Below are 17,888 nucleotides of genomic sequence, written 5' to 3'. Positions count from 1 at the left end.
TCCCAAGAGGAAAGAAAATCTAGGCATCAAGAGATGAAGGAAATTGCTCTTTCTCTTGATCTAATTTTATTAGCATGACTCTCTAATGTGATTAATAAAATACAAAGGATTAATTATGACCATTATTGACGTAAGTGAATGACTTTTACGAAAGTGTTTTATAAAATAAATCAAATCTAAGCTTGAAGTTTCTTATCTTCCTCTTTTGTTTCACTCCCATTAGTGTCAAGTCATATATTGCATTTTTTTGCTTATTTATTTTTTCCAGTCTCTCTCCTAACTGTTAAAACATAAACTCCATAAGGGCAGGGGATTACTAACCCCAAACAGGAAGCTGCATAAATAGCAAACAAAGCAACATAGAAGACACAGTTATTTCTTGCTTTCTCCAGCTGTGATTTGTTCTAAAAGTTCAATATGGTTACAATCTAAATGATTGAACAAGTCATTCAAGTTATTACCACGTCTCTAGACAAGGGGTGGTGCTGAAGAGGACTTGATTCTAGAGATTTGCTTGCGTGGCTTATTTTTGTTCTAATAGAATACGTACATGAGCAACATTCAGGTTTAGAATAAAGCAGGTATTACAGTGACTGAATTTAGGGCTTACCAGATCTTAGCTAGCTGATTTTTCTTTCTTTTTTTCTTTTTTAAAAGAAGTACAAATAAGCAATAACAATAAAACAAAACCACAACTCACAGTGGAACTCCTGAGAGTGAAGGGTCAAATTTCCAGTTTGGGAATTTAATATCAGGAAGTTCAGGAAAGGCTTTGATGAACTGACACACGCTACACACACACACACATACACACACACACACACACACACACACACACACACAGTGATAGGGTAACACGAAGAGCTGTAAGGTTCATTAGACAAAACTCTTTCAGGGAATAGAGGATTCTAGCCAAATGACACAGCTCTAAAATGCTCCAGTGCTGAGTATGTCACAGAGATTGCTGGCGCAGCACATTCTGTGTGTAAGACCAGATGTTCCAGATGTTCTGGGGGACCCGGCTAGTGTGGCTTTGTGTTTGATGGTGTGCTTTGGAGAACAATGACTGTGAATCTCATGTGACTTTATTACTTATTACTGCTGATTTATAGGTATCTGGTACTGGAATTCCCCATGATCAGTCAACACATACCCACACAATGAAGTAGGAATCAGCTGCATGATACTCCACGTCAGCGGAAGTATCAACTGTGGCCAGAATCTAACCAAGCTTATGCCTGAATATAAAATGCCAGTATTTGGGAAGTAGAGGCAGGCAGATCACTTGAGTTGGATTCAGGTCAGCCTGGCCTACACAAAATGAGTTGTGGGATAGCCAGAGTTACATAGAGAGGCCCTGTCTCGTCTCAACAAATAAAACAAAGCAAATCTTGTGAATAATCTGTAGTGTGTCCTAGCAAAGTGTGAGGTATGGGGGTTTTTGGGGGGGCTGTAAGCTGTAAACGGAACAAAGGAATGTGATGCTGCAGAGGCTATGCTGTGTGTGTGTTTAGGGATGACTACAGTCGCATAGCTAGCTTTGCATCTGAGGACAGTCAAAATCACATCAGTGCTCCTTCCTTCACCACAGCCTTAGAACCCCTCAGGGGGCATTGAAGAAGGCAAGCTAATTAGACAAACCTGGCTTCTGAGATGAGGCAGTGGTGAGAGAATTCATTATGTGCTCTGACCTTGCCCTCACTCGCATTGTTGGGATATCTGTAATTCTGAATCTGTCTCTACGACTATGGGCAGATCATAGAGGCCGAGGGTATGAAGTGTTCGGTTCTGTAATGTTATCAACCACAAATGTAATTGCTACAGATAAAACAGGATCAAAAAAAAAGCCAAAACAAAAAGAGAGATTGGAGAAGAGATTATGCATCTCAAAAGAGCCTTGAGAGATGACATCCACCGATAGTGCATGCCTGAAAGCATTCTCTCTTCTCAGTGTTATCTAGCATAGGCTGATATGGATTTTGCAGTGGTGCACTGTACTGCTCTGTGAAAGAAAGGAGTAAGAAGTCAACATTACTCTCTCTTTTGTTTAACTGTAGGTAAGCATTGTCTTGCTGCCCTAGAACAGTGAGAGTGTCCTAGAGAAGACGTATATCAGGCAAGGAACAAAGCCCAGCTCACGCTGTCAACTGCAGAGAAAGAAGAGGATTTTCCCACCCAAAGGCATTGTGCTAGCATTCCATGTACTTACATCCTGGTTGGACATTTCCCAATATGGTCTCTCTCCATAGGACATGACCTCCCACATGACAATGCCATAGCTCCATGCATCACTTGCCGAAGAGAATTTTCTGTAGGCAATAGCTTCTGGGGCCGTCCATCGTATAGGGATTTTTCCACCCTGAAAAGAAATAGGATATTTCTCAGTTGGCTCACAAGTATATTAAGACACAGGCATCCCTTTTAAATATCTCTTGTTTGCAATCCCTAAGCACTTGATAATAATGTTGGTACTTTAAATTAAAATAGAGAACTGGGGTAATGTTAAAACATTAGAATCACCATCCCCCCATAATTGCTATTCAGGAAAAATAGCTTTAATGGGAGAAAAGTCTTACTTTGGAAAGATTTTATTTTATTCATTAGAGAAATTTATTTTTACTTTAGATTCACACAATTAAACACACTATTATGCCATTTGGAGAAAGTTCCAGATTATAGGACATTAAAAACTAAATATTATTCAACACTCATTAAGCACTGCATTACGTTTATAAGTAATAATGAGTCTAAAGCTCAAATCTAATTGAAGACAAATGGTTAAACACGCTCAGCAGCCTTCCCAACTCCACATTTAGGAGAACATTATTTTGCTGCTTTTCCTCAGCTTTGATAACATTATTTCATAAACAGTCTTTACCATGATACAAGAGCAGAGGACGTAGGAAAACTTTTATTTTTTCACACGTTAGAGTACATTGCATTATTTCCTTCATCGCTCAAGTTCACATCTGAACATCATAAAGGGATTAAATCGCACACATTTATACCGTTTAAATGCTAACGTCTGTCGTTGTGTCATATTTAACTTTTATTAACATTTATCACATATTATCTGCGGAAACACTCTGTAAATCCCCCTTTACTGTGGTGACAAGAATAAAACAATTCATCCATTTGATTTATAGCAATATTTTAAAATCTCAGCTCAGAACTACCACGTTGTGCAGCTGTGTGTGACCATGTCGCCACTAGATGGCGGTAGAGAACCAGAAGCTGTCTGGCTCAAACCCGGGAGATGGCTTCAGTTCCCAGCAAAATTATTTCTATCAGTCAGGACCCGCCACGGTGGGATTGTTTCAACATCCTCAGCACTTTCATGCGCACAGCATCTGAGCTCGGCGATCTGTAGGAAAACTCTGTTAAGGGGACTGTGGAGGAGGAGCGGAGGAAAAAACAATCTGTGTACTTTCTTTCACCCTTGATGAATTTAGGGTTGGCAAACTTATCTTTTAGAGGTGAAATTTCTGAGTACTATAATCTTTAATTATTTAACAATCGAAGCACTATAAACTTCAAGAGAAAAAGGATTAATTTGAAATAGAAACAATTTAGACTTCATAAGGTAAATGGGAGAATTAGTGAAACCCTCATTTCAGAGAAGCCCGGAGAGGAATTGTTAGGACCCTTGGGAAAAACACTTTGAATCCGATCCTCTGGTTTTACAAGTGAGTGAGCAGCTAGTTTTCAGAGAGGAACAATTGATACCCGTAGTATCTGATGTCTACCAGTGCAATCATACAGACAGCATGGTGGAATATTGCCAGAGAGGCATAAATACTTCAGCTGGAATGTTGGGTACATAACTAATTTTAATATTTAATGTGATATAATGTAGTAGCTTAGACAGGAGCCCTAGGTCTGGGTTTCTGTGCTTTAGGGCAGAGATCTCTTAAAAATCATCGAATAAAGACCAGGAAATCACATTTATGAAGTTAGTGAAAGCAGTCTAACTGGGTATGGGGGCAGGAGAGAGGGAGTCATTCTTATTTTCTCTGTTTTTGTGTGTGTATGTGTGTGTGTTTTCTGTGTGTGCCATGTGTGTGAGGGTGACTGCTGAGGACAGCTGAGGCTTTCCGGTACCTCATAGCTGGAGTTACAGATGGTTGTGAGCGACCAGAAATGGATGCTGTGAATTGAACTTTGGTCCTCTGGCAGAGCAGCAAACATTCATAACTGACGAACCCCTCTCCACCCACCCACCCAGAACATCCACACCCACACACTTCATACCCCTAAAAGATTCAGTCTTTAACGTAAACTTGCCAGAAAAACAACCAACCATACAATAAACCCTACAGAACCTACAGTTAAATTGGAATTCTAGGTAAATAGCAAATAATATTTTTTACAGTATATATACTCTATGAAGTATATATACTCATCCTTTTTTTGAAAAGTATGTCCCAACTATCAAGACTGACACTTATCATATACAAATAAATCAATCACCCTTCTTCAACTGTAATTGAAATGTAGATTATATATTTTGATTTGCTGCATGAGGCAAACCGTAGTTAAATGCACTAAAAATAAAATGCTGTAAATGCTGTCATTGACCATTAAGTGATGTCCCAAGGAAGCCTGTGCCACCTACGTGTCTCTGCCTTTGATAAGTCCAAATGTGTTCTGTGTGGTAGTGCCAAGCAGCAGCTAATGCTGGTGACTTTATCAATCTATTGACTCGTAAATGATATCCTTATCCCAAGGATTCATATAAGCTATAGATTTGTATTTCAAACAACTTTCACGTGTAAATATGACTTCGGTCACTCTCTTTCTTGAGATTTTCTTCTCTTCCCAAAGGGAAGATATTAAAAAAAAACATTTGACAAGCTGCATTGCTACCTGTTGTGAAGTGCTTTTACTCCAAATTCGCGAGCTGAAGCCACAGCTCACAGGGTGACTGTCTTAAGTGAGTTTTAAAGAAAAGGTAACTCAGGTTAAATCAAGTCATAAAGGTGTAACTTAGGATGACTGGTGTCCCCACAGGAGGATGAAGAGATAGCAAAGAATCTGCAGGCACAGAGGGAAGGCAGGCCATGTGAGGACACCCTCTGGAAGCAGCCAGCTGTCTGGGAGCCAGAGAAGCTTCCAGAAGAATTGCTGACACCTTGTTATTGGACTCAAGAATTACAAAGGAAAAATTTCTGGTGTTTAGGACACCCATTTGGTGGTGTTTTCTCATGGCAACTCCAGCAGACTAACTATTACACTACCCCAATTTTAAAAAAGAAATGAACCTCATTCAATACTTGTTCAAATGAATACCATCACAAAACAAACAGCACGTCTTTATTTGAAATTCTTTGCCCAGTGTTGTCTGGAAATGGAAAGTGTGAGCCAGAATAATCCTAAAATAAAACGTGAAAAAAATGGGACAGACGTTTAATGTAGAAAATATAATTTTAAGAAAGAAAATGCATGAATCTAATAGTGGGTGGAAAGTAGAAACTGGGATGCTTCTGAGCTCACATGTGATAGAGATAAGGAAACAGTCAAAGCGTATTTTTTTCCTGATGAGGAATGGTAAATATAGATTATTTCTAGTTGTAAGATTAGGCAAAAAGGAAGAGACACTTAAGCCTAGGGCATGGTTTCTGTTTCCTCCATAAAAGAAAGTAGAATTCATAAAGGAAAATTCATGTGTATTGCATATGCGTGTGCATGCTTGTGTGTGCGCATAGCAGGGTCCACATGTGCCGTAGCACATGTATGGAACACCCATGTGGAGGTCAGAGAACAGCCTCAGGTATCAGCTCTTGCCTTCTAAGGTGTTAAAGGCTGGTTCTCTTTATCGTTGGCCATGTGCAGCCAGTTTACTGGCCCCAAGCTTCTGAGGTTGCTCCTCTCTCCATCTCCCATCTCATTGTAGGTGTGCTTGGATCACAGATCCCTGCTGCCGACTCAGCTTTATGTGCACCTGGGCATTGGAACTCAGGTCCTCTGAGTTCCACGGAGCCACCTCCCTGGCTTCCGTTCCTTTAGGACTAACTTAAGCTGTGGCTTAATCTCATCTGCATGCTTTCACCCTTGAGCGCTTAGGTGCTTTTTGTCTTCTTCCATTTCTTTCTGTTATTTCTGGAAGCTCTAACCACCAGATGCTTGCTTCAGGTTCCAGGAATGAACAAATAGTATAATTCTTTAGATTTGAAACCACAATCATTGCTCGTTGTTTCACCATATGTTAGAAGAAAAGATGCTAATCAAAGGGACTAACTGGGATTCTGAAGCGCTTTCATTAGTAATTCCTCTCTTACATAGCAGCAAGCTTAATCGCTAGGGAACAAAGGAAGAACAGGAAGTCTGAGACATTTATGCTACTGAAACTTGGGATAGCAAAGCTTTTACTCTGTTTTCCAAATTATATTCAAGGCTTGTTACCTTTCAAATAGGTAGTGGGTTGCAGATATGAAAGTACTGAAACAGAATGAGGAACTCTGCATACTTGTATATCCCTGCATACCCAGCACCCCACAATGCAGCTGTATTGCAGATCTATTTCACATGTAAATTTTAGAATGTAACCCTATTGTCTCTAATGAGCAGGCCCGTCAATAGATAGGTAGTAAAATTAAGAAGATTTTACTTTAATTAATACTAAAATCTAACAAAAGAAATGATCCAGAGAAAGCAAAGACATTTGAAAAATTCTCTATTTCTCATTCTCTGCATTTGATATTTAGCCCAAAGAAAAAGGTTTTGAATGGACAATAAGCTCTTTGGAGGTTTTTCTTTTTTTACAGAGCCTATTTATGAAACCCTAAAACTTTAAGAGATAGAGTTATGGGATAAACAAACACCCAGTAAATACATAGAAATTTTTTTTAGCATCTTTAGCTATGAGGAAAAGGATAATCAAAATTACAAGGAGGCTCTATCCCATCACAGTCAGAAAGGCTATTATCAAGAAACTAAGCAACAAATGCCAGGCAAGATGAGAGAGATAGGAAAGGGACCTTTATTCAGTTCTGGTGGGAAAGAAATTCAGTCTCTATGGAAATCAGTACAAAAAACAAATTAGCAAATGAACTAAAATGAGCTACCATGTAATGTACTATAGTAGTTGTACTTATATATCTGGAGGAATCTAAGTTATTGTACCACAGAGATTCTTTTATATCTGTGCTTATTGGAGAACTATTCATAATAGCCCAGTTATAGAATCTGCCCAGGTTCCCATCCATCAGCAGACAAATGAAATATGGCACTAGTACAACATGGGACTTGATTCAATAATGAAGAGCAAAATTGTGTTATTTGCAAGAAAATGGATAAAATTGTATATCATCATGTTAAGCAATCTAAAATAGATTCAGAAAGTGTAACATCATATTTTTGGTATGGAAGGTCCTTCTGTCTACTGTGTTGCTTTTATTGGTTAATGAATAAAGAATTGGCTTGGGCTAATGCATGGGAGGAGAAAGGCAGGATCAGGGAGATGCTATGGAACTGCCAGTGGAGATAGACTTGCTGAAACTTTGCTGGTAGGCCATGACCTCGTGGTGATAAACAGATTAATAGAAATGGGTTAAATTAATATGTAAAAGTTAGTCAATAAGAAGTTAGAGCTAATGGGCCAAGCAGTGATTTAATTAATACAGTTTCTGTGTGATTATTTTGGGTAAGCTAACCAGGCCGCCAGGAAGAACAAGTAGCCTGCTGCTACACATTTTCTCCTGTCTATGGACTCTATCTATCTATCTATCTATCTATCTATCTATCTATCTATCTATCTATCTATCTATCTATCTACCTACCTACCTATCTATCTATCTATCTATCTATCTATCTATCTATCTATCTATCTATCTATCCATCTACCTAACATTTGTCTATTTGTCTTTGACATTTAAAAGTAGAAGGGATTGTTTAGGAAGAAAGGAACCAGTGGACAGGAGAGAGGAGCTTGGGTGGATCTGAGCAAAATTACATGCTACCATAATTCTTTATAGAGCACTTGAAGTCACTTTTCACAGCATCTAGGCTCAGTCATGGCTTACTTTGTGTGTTTGTGTATGTGTGTGTGTGCGTGCATGTGTGTGTGCATGAATGTGTGAGTAGTTTTTTGAGACAGGTTTTTCTCTATGTAACAGTACTGTCTTTATTCCTGTCCTGGAACTCACTTTACAGATGAGACTGGGCAAGAACTCACAGAGATCTGCCTACCTCTGCTTCCCAAGAGCTGGAATTAAATGTGTGCATCACCACTGCCTGGCTGAGTGTGACCTGCTTCAATAAAGCTTGTAAAAGCCAGAGGCACAGTCAGTGTGGGGCGTACCACTGTTAGTAGCATTTGGGAAAGAGAAGGAGGTTCACTAGTTTGAGATCAGTCTAGGTGATATAATGGGTTCAAGGTCAGTTTGAACTAAGAGGCAACTACACAGGGCTAGTGAGGCCGCGATTCTTAAAAGATGACCTTTTACAATCACTGTCCTAAACCAGTCCTAACTTCATTCTAAAGACTTACTCATATATATCCATAGATAAGTGTAGGTCACATCCCATGTCAAATTAGCTTCTCTTTGCCAGAGATGGAGAGCAGTATAGATAAAGAACTAGTCAAATTGCAGAATAACAGCTGTGGGATGCCCTTCCTCAACTGATACATACACAACACTACTCCTGCACTCACAGCTAAGGGGATGTCATGGAAGAGGGGCAGAATGATTGTAAGAGCCAGATGACTAGGAAGGCTGCTGTGAATGTTTGTGCCTTGGAGCTATGACAGGGAAGCTGTACCCATGCAATTGCCATAGCAGGGCTGTCTAAACAAAACCAAACAACTCCAGCAACAGTTGATGTCCTAAAGTAGATATAGGAAATGTTTTTGGTTCCCACCACTGAATAAAGACCTACAAACAATTCATCACTGGGATGAACTCGTTGAATAATTATTCAATAAATGATGAGTTGTCAACCCTAGAAACACACAAGCAACACTGAACAGGCTCAAGGGGTTATGTTTATCTGATGATTCATTTATATGTGTATGTAATGACAATAGTTAAAGAAGAAGAGGTTATAAATTTGAGGAGGTTTGGACTTGGGAGGAGCAGGAGGTAGAGAAGTGGAGGAGAAATTATATAATCACATTTTAATTGAATAAAAAAATCTAAGGGTTGAGAATGTAGTTCAGTAGTAGAATATTGGCTTAATATATACAGGTCCTAAATATGATCACCAGAAAAATGCACGTGTGTGCACACATACATATACACATCACAGAGCACATACATGTGCATACGTGCCTACACAGATCTCAAGACACCAAGACAGTTCTGCTAATTGACAAAATCTGATCCATTTTCAATAATTCCATAGTTAGCCTTGTTTTGGTCAATTTGAGAAAATGTAGATAACTAGATCCTATGCCTAAAATCTTGACATTGTCCTAAAAATGCTTCCTTAAGTCCGAGGATATTCCTTACCCATCTTACAATGTCACAAGTAAAATTCTATTACCGAAGAATAGCATCTGTGTTTGAATACTGAGTGGATAGACTCCTCCTTGTAGTTTAACCTGCTGACAATGAATGGACACACTCCTTCCCCTTCCCTAATGCTTCTCTTTGTGGGACCCTGGGCAAGCTCCTCAACATTTTCTTTCACAATGTCACCAAAATATATCTGTTTACATTAAGACAATTCTGCATAAAAATAATTTGATTCACAGATGTCAGACTAAGACATACTGCTCTAAGCAAAGACTCTTTTTGATATGGTATTAAAATATTATTGGTTTTTTATTGAGACATAATAGGTGTGTGTTTTATGAAGTACGTATTATGATAATTCACCACGTATATATTACGTAACAACCAACTCAAATAAATGCTTCTGTCTCTTTCAAATACTGACCATTTGTATTATTGAGAATTTACACTCTTCAAGTCTTTGTGAAATATGCAGTAGATTGTTTTAACTAATAATTATCCTACTGTGCCATAAAAATACAGATCCAATTTCTTCTCTCTGTTTTGATACACTTTATTTAGCCTCATTTTCCCTGCCCACCCTCTCTTGGTTTTAGTGACAACTAATTAGATAGACTGTCTAAGTTTTCAGAAGTCATTCGTTCTTAATAACCTCCGTTACTTGAGTTTGTTCTCCAAAATTTCTAAGTTGAGAACTAAACTCTTATCTAGTGATGGTAGAGTAATTTAAAAGGTGATTTGGTTGTGATCACACTTCCTTCATGAGTGGATTAATGCTATTAGCATGGGGTAGGTTTGTTATCCCTGGGACGCATTTGGCTTCTCCCACTTCTATCCTTTCCCTGTCTAGTACAGGAAAGTTTACACATGCTCCCTCCTGTTCTGTGGCTCAAGATGACATTACCAGACACAGACTCTTCAACCTTGGAGTTCCCTGGCTCTTGAACTGTAAGAAATAAACCTTTGTTGTTTTTTTTTTATAATTACCTAGTTTTTGATATAGTGTCACAGCAACAGAAAAGAGACAAGGAAGGCAAAAAAATATTTAATGAGATAAATACTGCAGAAACCTATGGCAAACAGTATTGCTTTATGCTACAAAAACAGCCTTGTGTAAAACCAATCTATGGAAATACTTTTCGTTTGTGTCAGACTTCTAGTATTTATGTCAAGGAGCTTTGTTATGATCATGTTTGAGGTCTCATAGTATGCTATTTTATGAACTCAGACCTATCAATTGTTTGGCCTTGTGCTAAGACAGGATTAATTTTTTCTTGACTAAGAGGTTCTTGTTTTCAAGTGAATTTAGCCCTCTGTAGACTGGTGGAGTAAGAAAAAGGGAGGGGTGGGGTAGAGAGTGGAGGGGTGGGGTGGGGAGTGGAGGGGTGGGATGGGGAGTGGAGGGGTGGGGTGGGGAGTGGAGGGGTGGGGTGGGGAGTGGAGGGGTGGGGTAGAGAATGGAGGGGTGGGGTGGGGAGTGGAGGGGTGGGGTGGGGAATGGAGGGGTGGGATGGGGAATGGAGGGGTGAGCTGGAATGGATTCTCTAGGGTTCCATTCTTCCCTCTCACCCAGGAATATTGTCAGTTCCTGCTGTCCTTCACTCTAACACTAGGTCACCTTCTCCCTCTGATGATGAAATAAATAATTACATACTTTGAAAACTTCGTTAAAATGCATTTCTCATGAAGAATAGAGACAGATTAGAATGACTTCAGATAAACACAAAGAGTCAAATCATCAGCTTTCCTTTCTACTTGTTAAAACAATTTTTAAGCATGGAGAGTTTTCTCGTTTCATTCTCATGCTACAGACCTGGGATTGCACCACATTTTCATTCATTGTCTAAATGCAATAAGTAGCTAGTGAATGGAAAATTTTTGTTTCTTTTAATAAAACAGTGCTCATCACATCATTCAAAGTTCTAAGAACCAGAACTTAGCCTACTTCCTTCGAAGTTGCACTGGAAAGTAATCCATTGCCATCTATTTCCCAGTACTCTATTTCAATGAGAACATAGGTGCTACATCATTCAGTGGATAACACGGTTCTGCAAGACAAGTGTTAAATTAAGTTTTCTCTTCTATGGTAGTAGACAATACAGGACACAATGTTACTGTAATACGGAGAATTGAACACAGTTGTCATTATGAGGATTGCCATTGCATCTCAGCACAGAAAACTTCAAAACTGTTCACGGCATGGGCAAGTTTTTTTTTTTTTTATAATACCTCATCACTCATTATTGCTTTACAAATACATTGTATGATAAAATCTCAGCAAGATAGGTGGTAAAGTAAGAATTAAAGAACTCTCCTCAGTTTGTTCTGGACAGCACTTTTTCTTATTGGCCTCCTCTCCTGTCCTCTCCTTTTCTCTCCTCTCCTCTCCAGTCCTCTCCTCTCCTGTCCTGTCCTCTCCTCTCCTGTTCTCTCCTCTCCTCCTCTTTCTCTCTCTCTCTCTCTCTCTCTCTCTCTCTCTCTCTCTCTCTCTCTCCTCTCTTTCTGCCCTCCTTCCTCTTTGTAGAAGACTAGGCAATGACATCTTCTTAATGAAGTTTTAAAGACCTGTGGTCTATGTGGTAAATCTGAGGAAACCAGCACAGAAGTGATGGCTCAAAATGTACCACATAAATTATAAAGTGAAAGATTAGTTATTTGAGGTGATTAGCTACCATTGAGATTGAGAAATTTAATACCTTAGGGTATTAATCATGTTACAATTATTTGCATATCCACATTTGCTAGTTCTGTTTCTCTGTTAGCCCATCTCCCATCCATCTCTATTCATGGTTGGAATATTCATGTTATTTTTGGAAAGCGTTTAGATCCTGCTATTAGAATAATAAACTGGAAAAAGTGAGGCAAATCTGTATTTATTCTAGTATTATTTGCAAGTCCTGTTTGAAATAAAATTTCAAAAAGGCTATTGAGGTACATAGGTCTCTAAGGGGAAGGGGTGCAGGGTTGTAAATCCTAGCGCACTCTGGAGAAATCGATGGGGTGGAGGGAAGGCAGCTGTGAAGCCAGTTGGCTACCTGGCTTTGCAGTCCCCTTTTGTCACTAATTTGTTCTGCCTCTGGACAGATGATAGGTGCTACTATAAGTTGGTGGCTTTGGACCGGGTGGTCTTGTAACTCTGTGAAGGACTAATATGCTGTAATTCATTAATAAGTGTAATTCTACAGCGAGTTAAGACAGAGGGAGTAGCCTTCCCTCCTGTCTAACGCAACGCAGACAGAAAAGACTCTTGCTGAACTGGGTTGTTTCCTCTTATGTCCACAGGCACTTTACACAGAGTGTCTTGAGAGGGCCTGGTGCTTTGAGTATATTGTAGAAGCAAGGTCTCGACTGTGGTGTTTTGATGCATCAGTTCAGAGTGAGGCTGTGACCTCAGATTATCCATTGTGAGACAGGGTGAACTGAGGAGAGAGGAGATAGCAGGATGGAATCTTTGGAAGCTATCAGTTTAGGTCCAGCTGCTCAGAATGCTGAGCACACAGAGTTCAGCTTCCTTGGGACTTAAAAAACAGTATTCTGTGAGAACTAGATAGGAACTCACAACCCATGGAATCCAAAACTTAAATGTCTGGATATAAAAAAAAAAATTTGATACAGCTGACATTATTTTAGAGGTAGTCATTAGTTGAGAGGATTTCTAAAAATGCCAGAATTTTTAATGTGTTTAAAAACTGAGGACAGACTGGGCATTGGTGGCACATGCCTTTAATCTCAGCACTTGGGAGGCAGAGGCAGGGAAATCTCTGTTAGTTCAGGGCCAGTCTGGTCTACAAGAGCGAGTTCCAGGACAGTGACCAAAGCTACACAGAGAAACCCTGTCTCAAAAAAACCAATAAATAAAGAAAGGAAGGAAGGAAGGAAGAAAGAAAGGAAGGAAAGAAGAAAGAAAGGAAAAGAAAAAAGTGAGGACAGTTTATAATCATTAGGTGCAGCATTGAGAACATCTACTGCTGTGTTTATTCCATTACTCTAAGTTTTCCTTTTAACCTTTTTTGTTATGTAAAGCCAATCAGGATCCTTCAAGTCTGAATCATTTATAACTAATATACCTAGTTCTCTTACTCTACCCCAACTTCACCCGTTTACTCCCTACCCCAGCCTTCTCTGTCTCCTACCCACCCGTCTACAGAGGGCTAAATTGACTTGAAAATAAAAAGCACTTAGTCATAAAAAAATTAAGCCTGTCTTAGCACATGCAAACAGTTGATAGCTCTGAGTTCATAAAATAGCATAGCCTGAGACCTCAGAGATGACGTAACACATGACTGACACTGGAAAGCACACATTTTCTGTGTACAACTCAACAGTGTCCCCTGCACTCACTATTTCACTTCCTACAATTTCAGTTGCACACAACTGTTTGAGGCTCAAACAGTTCCTATCCAAACTGTGTATGGTTATGTGTCTACAGTCACAACCACATGGGAGGTAGAGGCACAAAGATCCTTTGAGTCTACAGGCTCAAGGCCACCGGGCCTATGCCAATCAGGTGTCTGCACAAAGATGGAAACTGGATGGGATAAGTAAGGTAGATGGTGCAAAACGAAAACATTTACTTTTCAGCGTTAACTTAATCACGATATACTTGGCTGGTTATAAGAAAAGGAGAAGGGGGACATTTTCAGGTCTGAACTTTCAGTTTATAAAGTGCAACACCAATGGAAGCACCAAAGGTCATTGGTGGCATTCATTCATTCATTCATTCATTCTCCTAGTGTTTCTTTGATCAAATATTTTTTTTATTTTTTTTTAAAGTTTATTAAATTATAAAAGTTTCCATTTCCGCCCCTCCTCCCAACACCCTCCCACTTCCCCCACTCCCTCTCCTCCTCCCTCTCCATCCCTAAGAGTAGTCAGGGTTTCCTGCCCTGTGGGAAGTTCAAGTTCCTCCCCCCTCCCTCCAGGACCAGGAAGGTGAGTATCCAAACAGACTGGATCCCAAAAATCCAGTATATGCAGAGGAAACAAGTCCCAGTGTCATTGTCAATGGCTTTTCAGAAAGACTCCGGGCCCGCCACATCCAGGGAATCCGGCCACATTCAGAGAATCTGGTTAGATCACGTGCTCATTCAGTTCCAGTCCAGCTTTGAACACATTTCTCATGCCAAGTGAGAGTTACAAAGAAGGCATTCCTCTAGTGAGATCATGTTAAGATAGGTGTGGATGTATGCAAGTACTAACAACACCAAGATTTCTCTAGTGAGATCATGTTAAGGTAAGAGAGATGTGAATGTACGCAAGTAGTAATAGCACCAGAGTCTCTGCCAACTTCACTGAACAACAAAAGAGGAGGGATGAGCAGTTTGTATGACTGTGGGGGAGGGAAGAGGGTATTGCAACAGAACTGATCTGTGGAGTTGGGAAGAAAAGTAGGAAACTGATTATAGAGCAAGGTCAGGCTGTCTCTTCAGAGAAGTAGCAAGCTCAAAGAGATGGCACCAAGTGTCCAAGGAGGGAAGAGATGGCTTGAAGAGAGACCAGCAACTTGACTCATCATTTGGAATAGTAAGCACCTGGATTGCAGGATGCTCTCTTCATTTGAAATGCTTTCCCAGAAACTGAATTTTACTATTTTGGTTGTCTGTGCTGCTATTTCTATGTGAAAAAAAATTATACGCCATTTGGTTTTCTTTATTTCTTTGTTTTCATCCTACTTTTATTTCTTGTGGCTTAGAGATGGGCATCCTGTGGTAAAATGTGGTATAAATAATCAACTTTTTAAAAATATAAAGGGATACCAGGGACTTTAAATCTTCTTTTTGACCTTTTGACTAAACGTCTAATGAAAAAAATGATATTGCTCCAATTCTGGCAGAGTCACCTGTGGTACGTGTGTGCAATCATGCGTCATGCCGAGAAGGTTGGAAGGCCTAATTTTACTTGCATAAAATATTCACCATTGTACAGCAGATTTTCCCAGCGAATACATTTTGGGAAAGCAATGCTTCTCAAAATGAGCCTCCAACTTGTTTTGCTCTGGTTTAAGTGTATCATTTGGGCTCTGAAGCCTTGTTCTCATGGACAGCAGATGGCTCCAGAGGACACTGCTGGAGTGCTGAATGGCATCACATGACAGGATCTGGGTGTACTTGCCTGTGAGCAGAATGAAGCAAGGAAGAGTTTTTATCGTCTTTAAATGTTATCAAAAGCCAAAGGCAAAGGATAGCTTCAAATAAAAGAAATCCCATCCAGATATGAGATTTTTTTTTTTTAACAGTCCAGATATCTCAGGTCCTTTCTTAGGCTAACCAAGATGTTGAAGTCTCAGGTTAAGCCTGGACTTTCTTTTTTGGATTCTAAGCAGGAGGAATTTCGGAAGAACTGAAACTTGTTGGACACACAGTGTTGTTCCACCCTGCTGTTCTTTTGAATTTTCTGTCTTCTTTGAAGAGATACTCTGGCCTCCATCTTTCTATTCAAACTCCTACTTTTCTTGCCGATTGCACATATTGCTTCTGCTGTGAAGCCCTTCTTTGTGTTGAGTGTCTCTCCATACTTCCCATTCTCCTCTGTATTCTTTTTCTTGTTCATTCTTTTTGTTCTGATTCTCTGTTCTCCTGTTACCTTTCACTGTGTTTGTGAAACATCTACTAATTGTGTGTTCAGGCAGAGAAGTTGTTAGCTTGGTACTTTGACATCTTCTATCACTTAAAAACAAGCCTGGTCATAATAGCTGCTAAATTAATATTAGTTAAATGAATGCAAAGATGCAGCAAGAAGCAATGGTGCACTTCTCTAATGGGTAATGAACGACATATTATAGAATGTGCTATGGACTACAAAAGGCACAATGATTGTGGAGACTGAATGAGTGAGAGCTTCCAAGAGATGGTGAGAATGAGATAATAAGGACTGTATGTAAAATTAGATTATAAATGAATTGTGGGTAAAGAAGGGATGTGTTCAGGAAGAGAGAGAAGAAAGCATGATGCAGCTAGAGTTGCTGAACTAAGTGGAGTGTAACTGGAAAAAATAATGTGAGAAAAGTGAATGGAGATGACAAGCAGGTGGGGGAGGTCAGCAAGGACTTCCTAAGTCATTCTAAGAAGAACTTGAACCACATTTTAGGTCAATAGTATACCATTAAAAGGTTTTATTCATAGGGGTGATGAATCAAGTTTTTTACTTGATTTTGGTATTTTTGAGATTATTTTGACTGCAGATTAGGAATGGAGGGGATGAATAGAAATAGGAAAACTTTGGCATGTTTAAGAAGCTGGTTATGTTATTTCATAATTCTACAGCCATCCCATGACATCATATCTTTACATATTAAAGGCTTACCTAATGTTCACAATAGATAGTATCCATTTTACAGAGAAGAGTGTGGTGACAGTTATTTTGGTAAACACAATCTAAACACAAGAGTCCAAAATTGGGTATTAAGTTTGGAAAATGCTCTTTTAAGAGCCACTATTTATATACAGAAGTATATCTCAAGTTATATACATACAGTAGAACCATCAATTGTTTATACATCGTGTTTATATTTCCGAGTAAGTCTCCAGGACAAAGAAAATCAACAAGAAGTTGTATTGACATGTAAGAGGAGGTTTGCTATAGAGAAGCACTTATGTGATTGGGCCATGGAGTTCCATGCTGAGGTCACCAGCACCATGAAAAATGAGGGAAGCCAGTGGCATATTTCAGGCTGAGTAGAGGCACTGAGAATCAGAAGAGCCCAAGGTATAACTCAAAGGGAGAAGCTAAAGGCCTGAGGATGGATGGAGGGCTAAAGCTTAGGGAGAAGCCAATGTTGCTTCAGGTCTAAACACCCAAGAGCTAGGAGCTCTGATGTTGGAGAACAGAAGATGATAGATGTGCCAAGGCATAATTCAACCTTCTTCACTGTTTTGTTCTACCCAGTTCTTATACAGACTGAATGGTGACTGCTCACTTCAGTGAGGATAAATCTTTCTAATTTAATTGGCTGAATGCTAATTTATTTTGGTAATATATCCTCACATCCAGAAACAGCGTTTTACCTACTATCTGGGTATGCTTAGGGTCATTCAGTTTGACGCATACGCTTAGCCACCATACTGCCAAGGTCCTGCTAATTTGACTCGAAAACTTTCATACAGGTATCTAAAATTAATATTGTTATGATACAAAAATATCTCTTCACAATTTAAGGTGATTTTGTATTAAAGATTTTGTTTTGCATTTTTATTTTTGTATATTGACAAGTACTAGGTGAAAGAAAGAAAATTCACTCAGCATGGTTGTTTTTCCTGTGTTTTCATCTACGAAGTTCTATAGGTCCAATTTGTCAGTTTCCTCTTGACAACAAATTTGCCCCGGGAAGAGGATGACACATGGGTTTAGTGTCACACTCTAATCAAGCAGACTCAAGGTCAAATTGCAGCAGCAGTTCAGTGAACCAAAATCAGCAGATACGGTTGCCATTGAACT

At 39.4% G+C, this 17,888-nt stretch overlaps 1 protein-coding gene across 2 annotated transcripts in view; it reads right to left on the bottom strand.

Annotated features, from left to right (window-relative positions):
- The window catches only part of Epha6 (EPH receptor A6), a 917,499-nt gene that overhangs the window by 39,903 nt on the left and 859,708 nt on the right, over positions 1-17,888 (bottom strand). For both annotated transcript variants that reach the window (XM_048422770.3, XM_085685660.2), the window contains one exon: positions 2,210-2,359. In XM_048422770.3, the coding sequence (XP_048278727.3) occupies positions 2,210-2,359 (150 nt within the window). The remainder of the gene's footprint in view (positions 1-2,209; positions 2,360-17,888) is intronic.

Source organism: Myodes glareolus, chromosome 2, assembly GCF_982192425.1.
Source record: "Myodes glareolus chromosome 2, mMyoGla1.1, whole genome shotgun sequence".
Taxonomy (NCBI): Eukaryota; Metazoa; Chordata; class Mammalia; order Rodentia; family Cricetidae; genus Myodes; species Myodes glareolus.
This window is presented reverse-complemented; position numbering and strand designations above follow the sequence as displayed.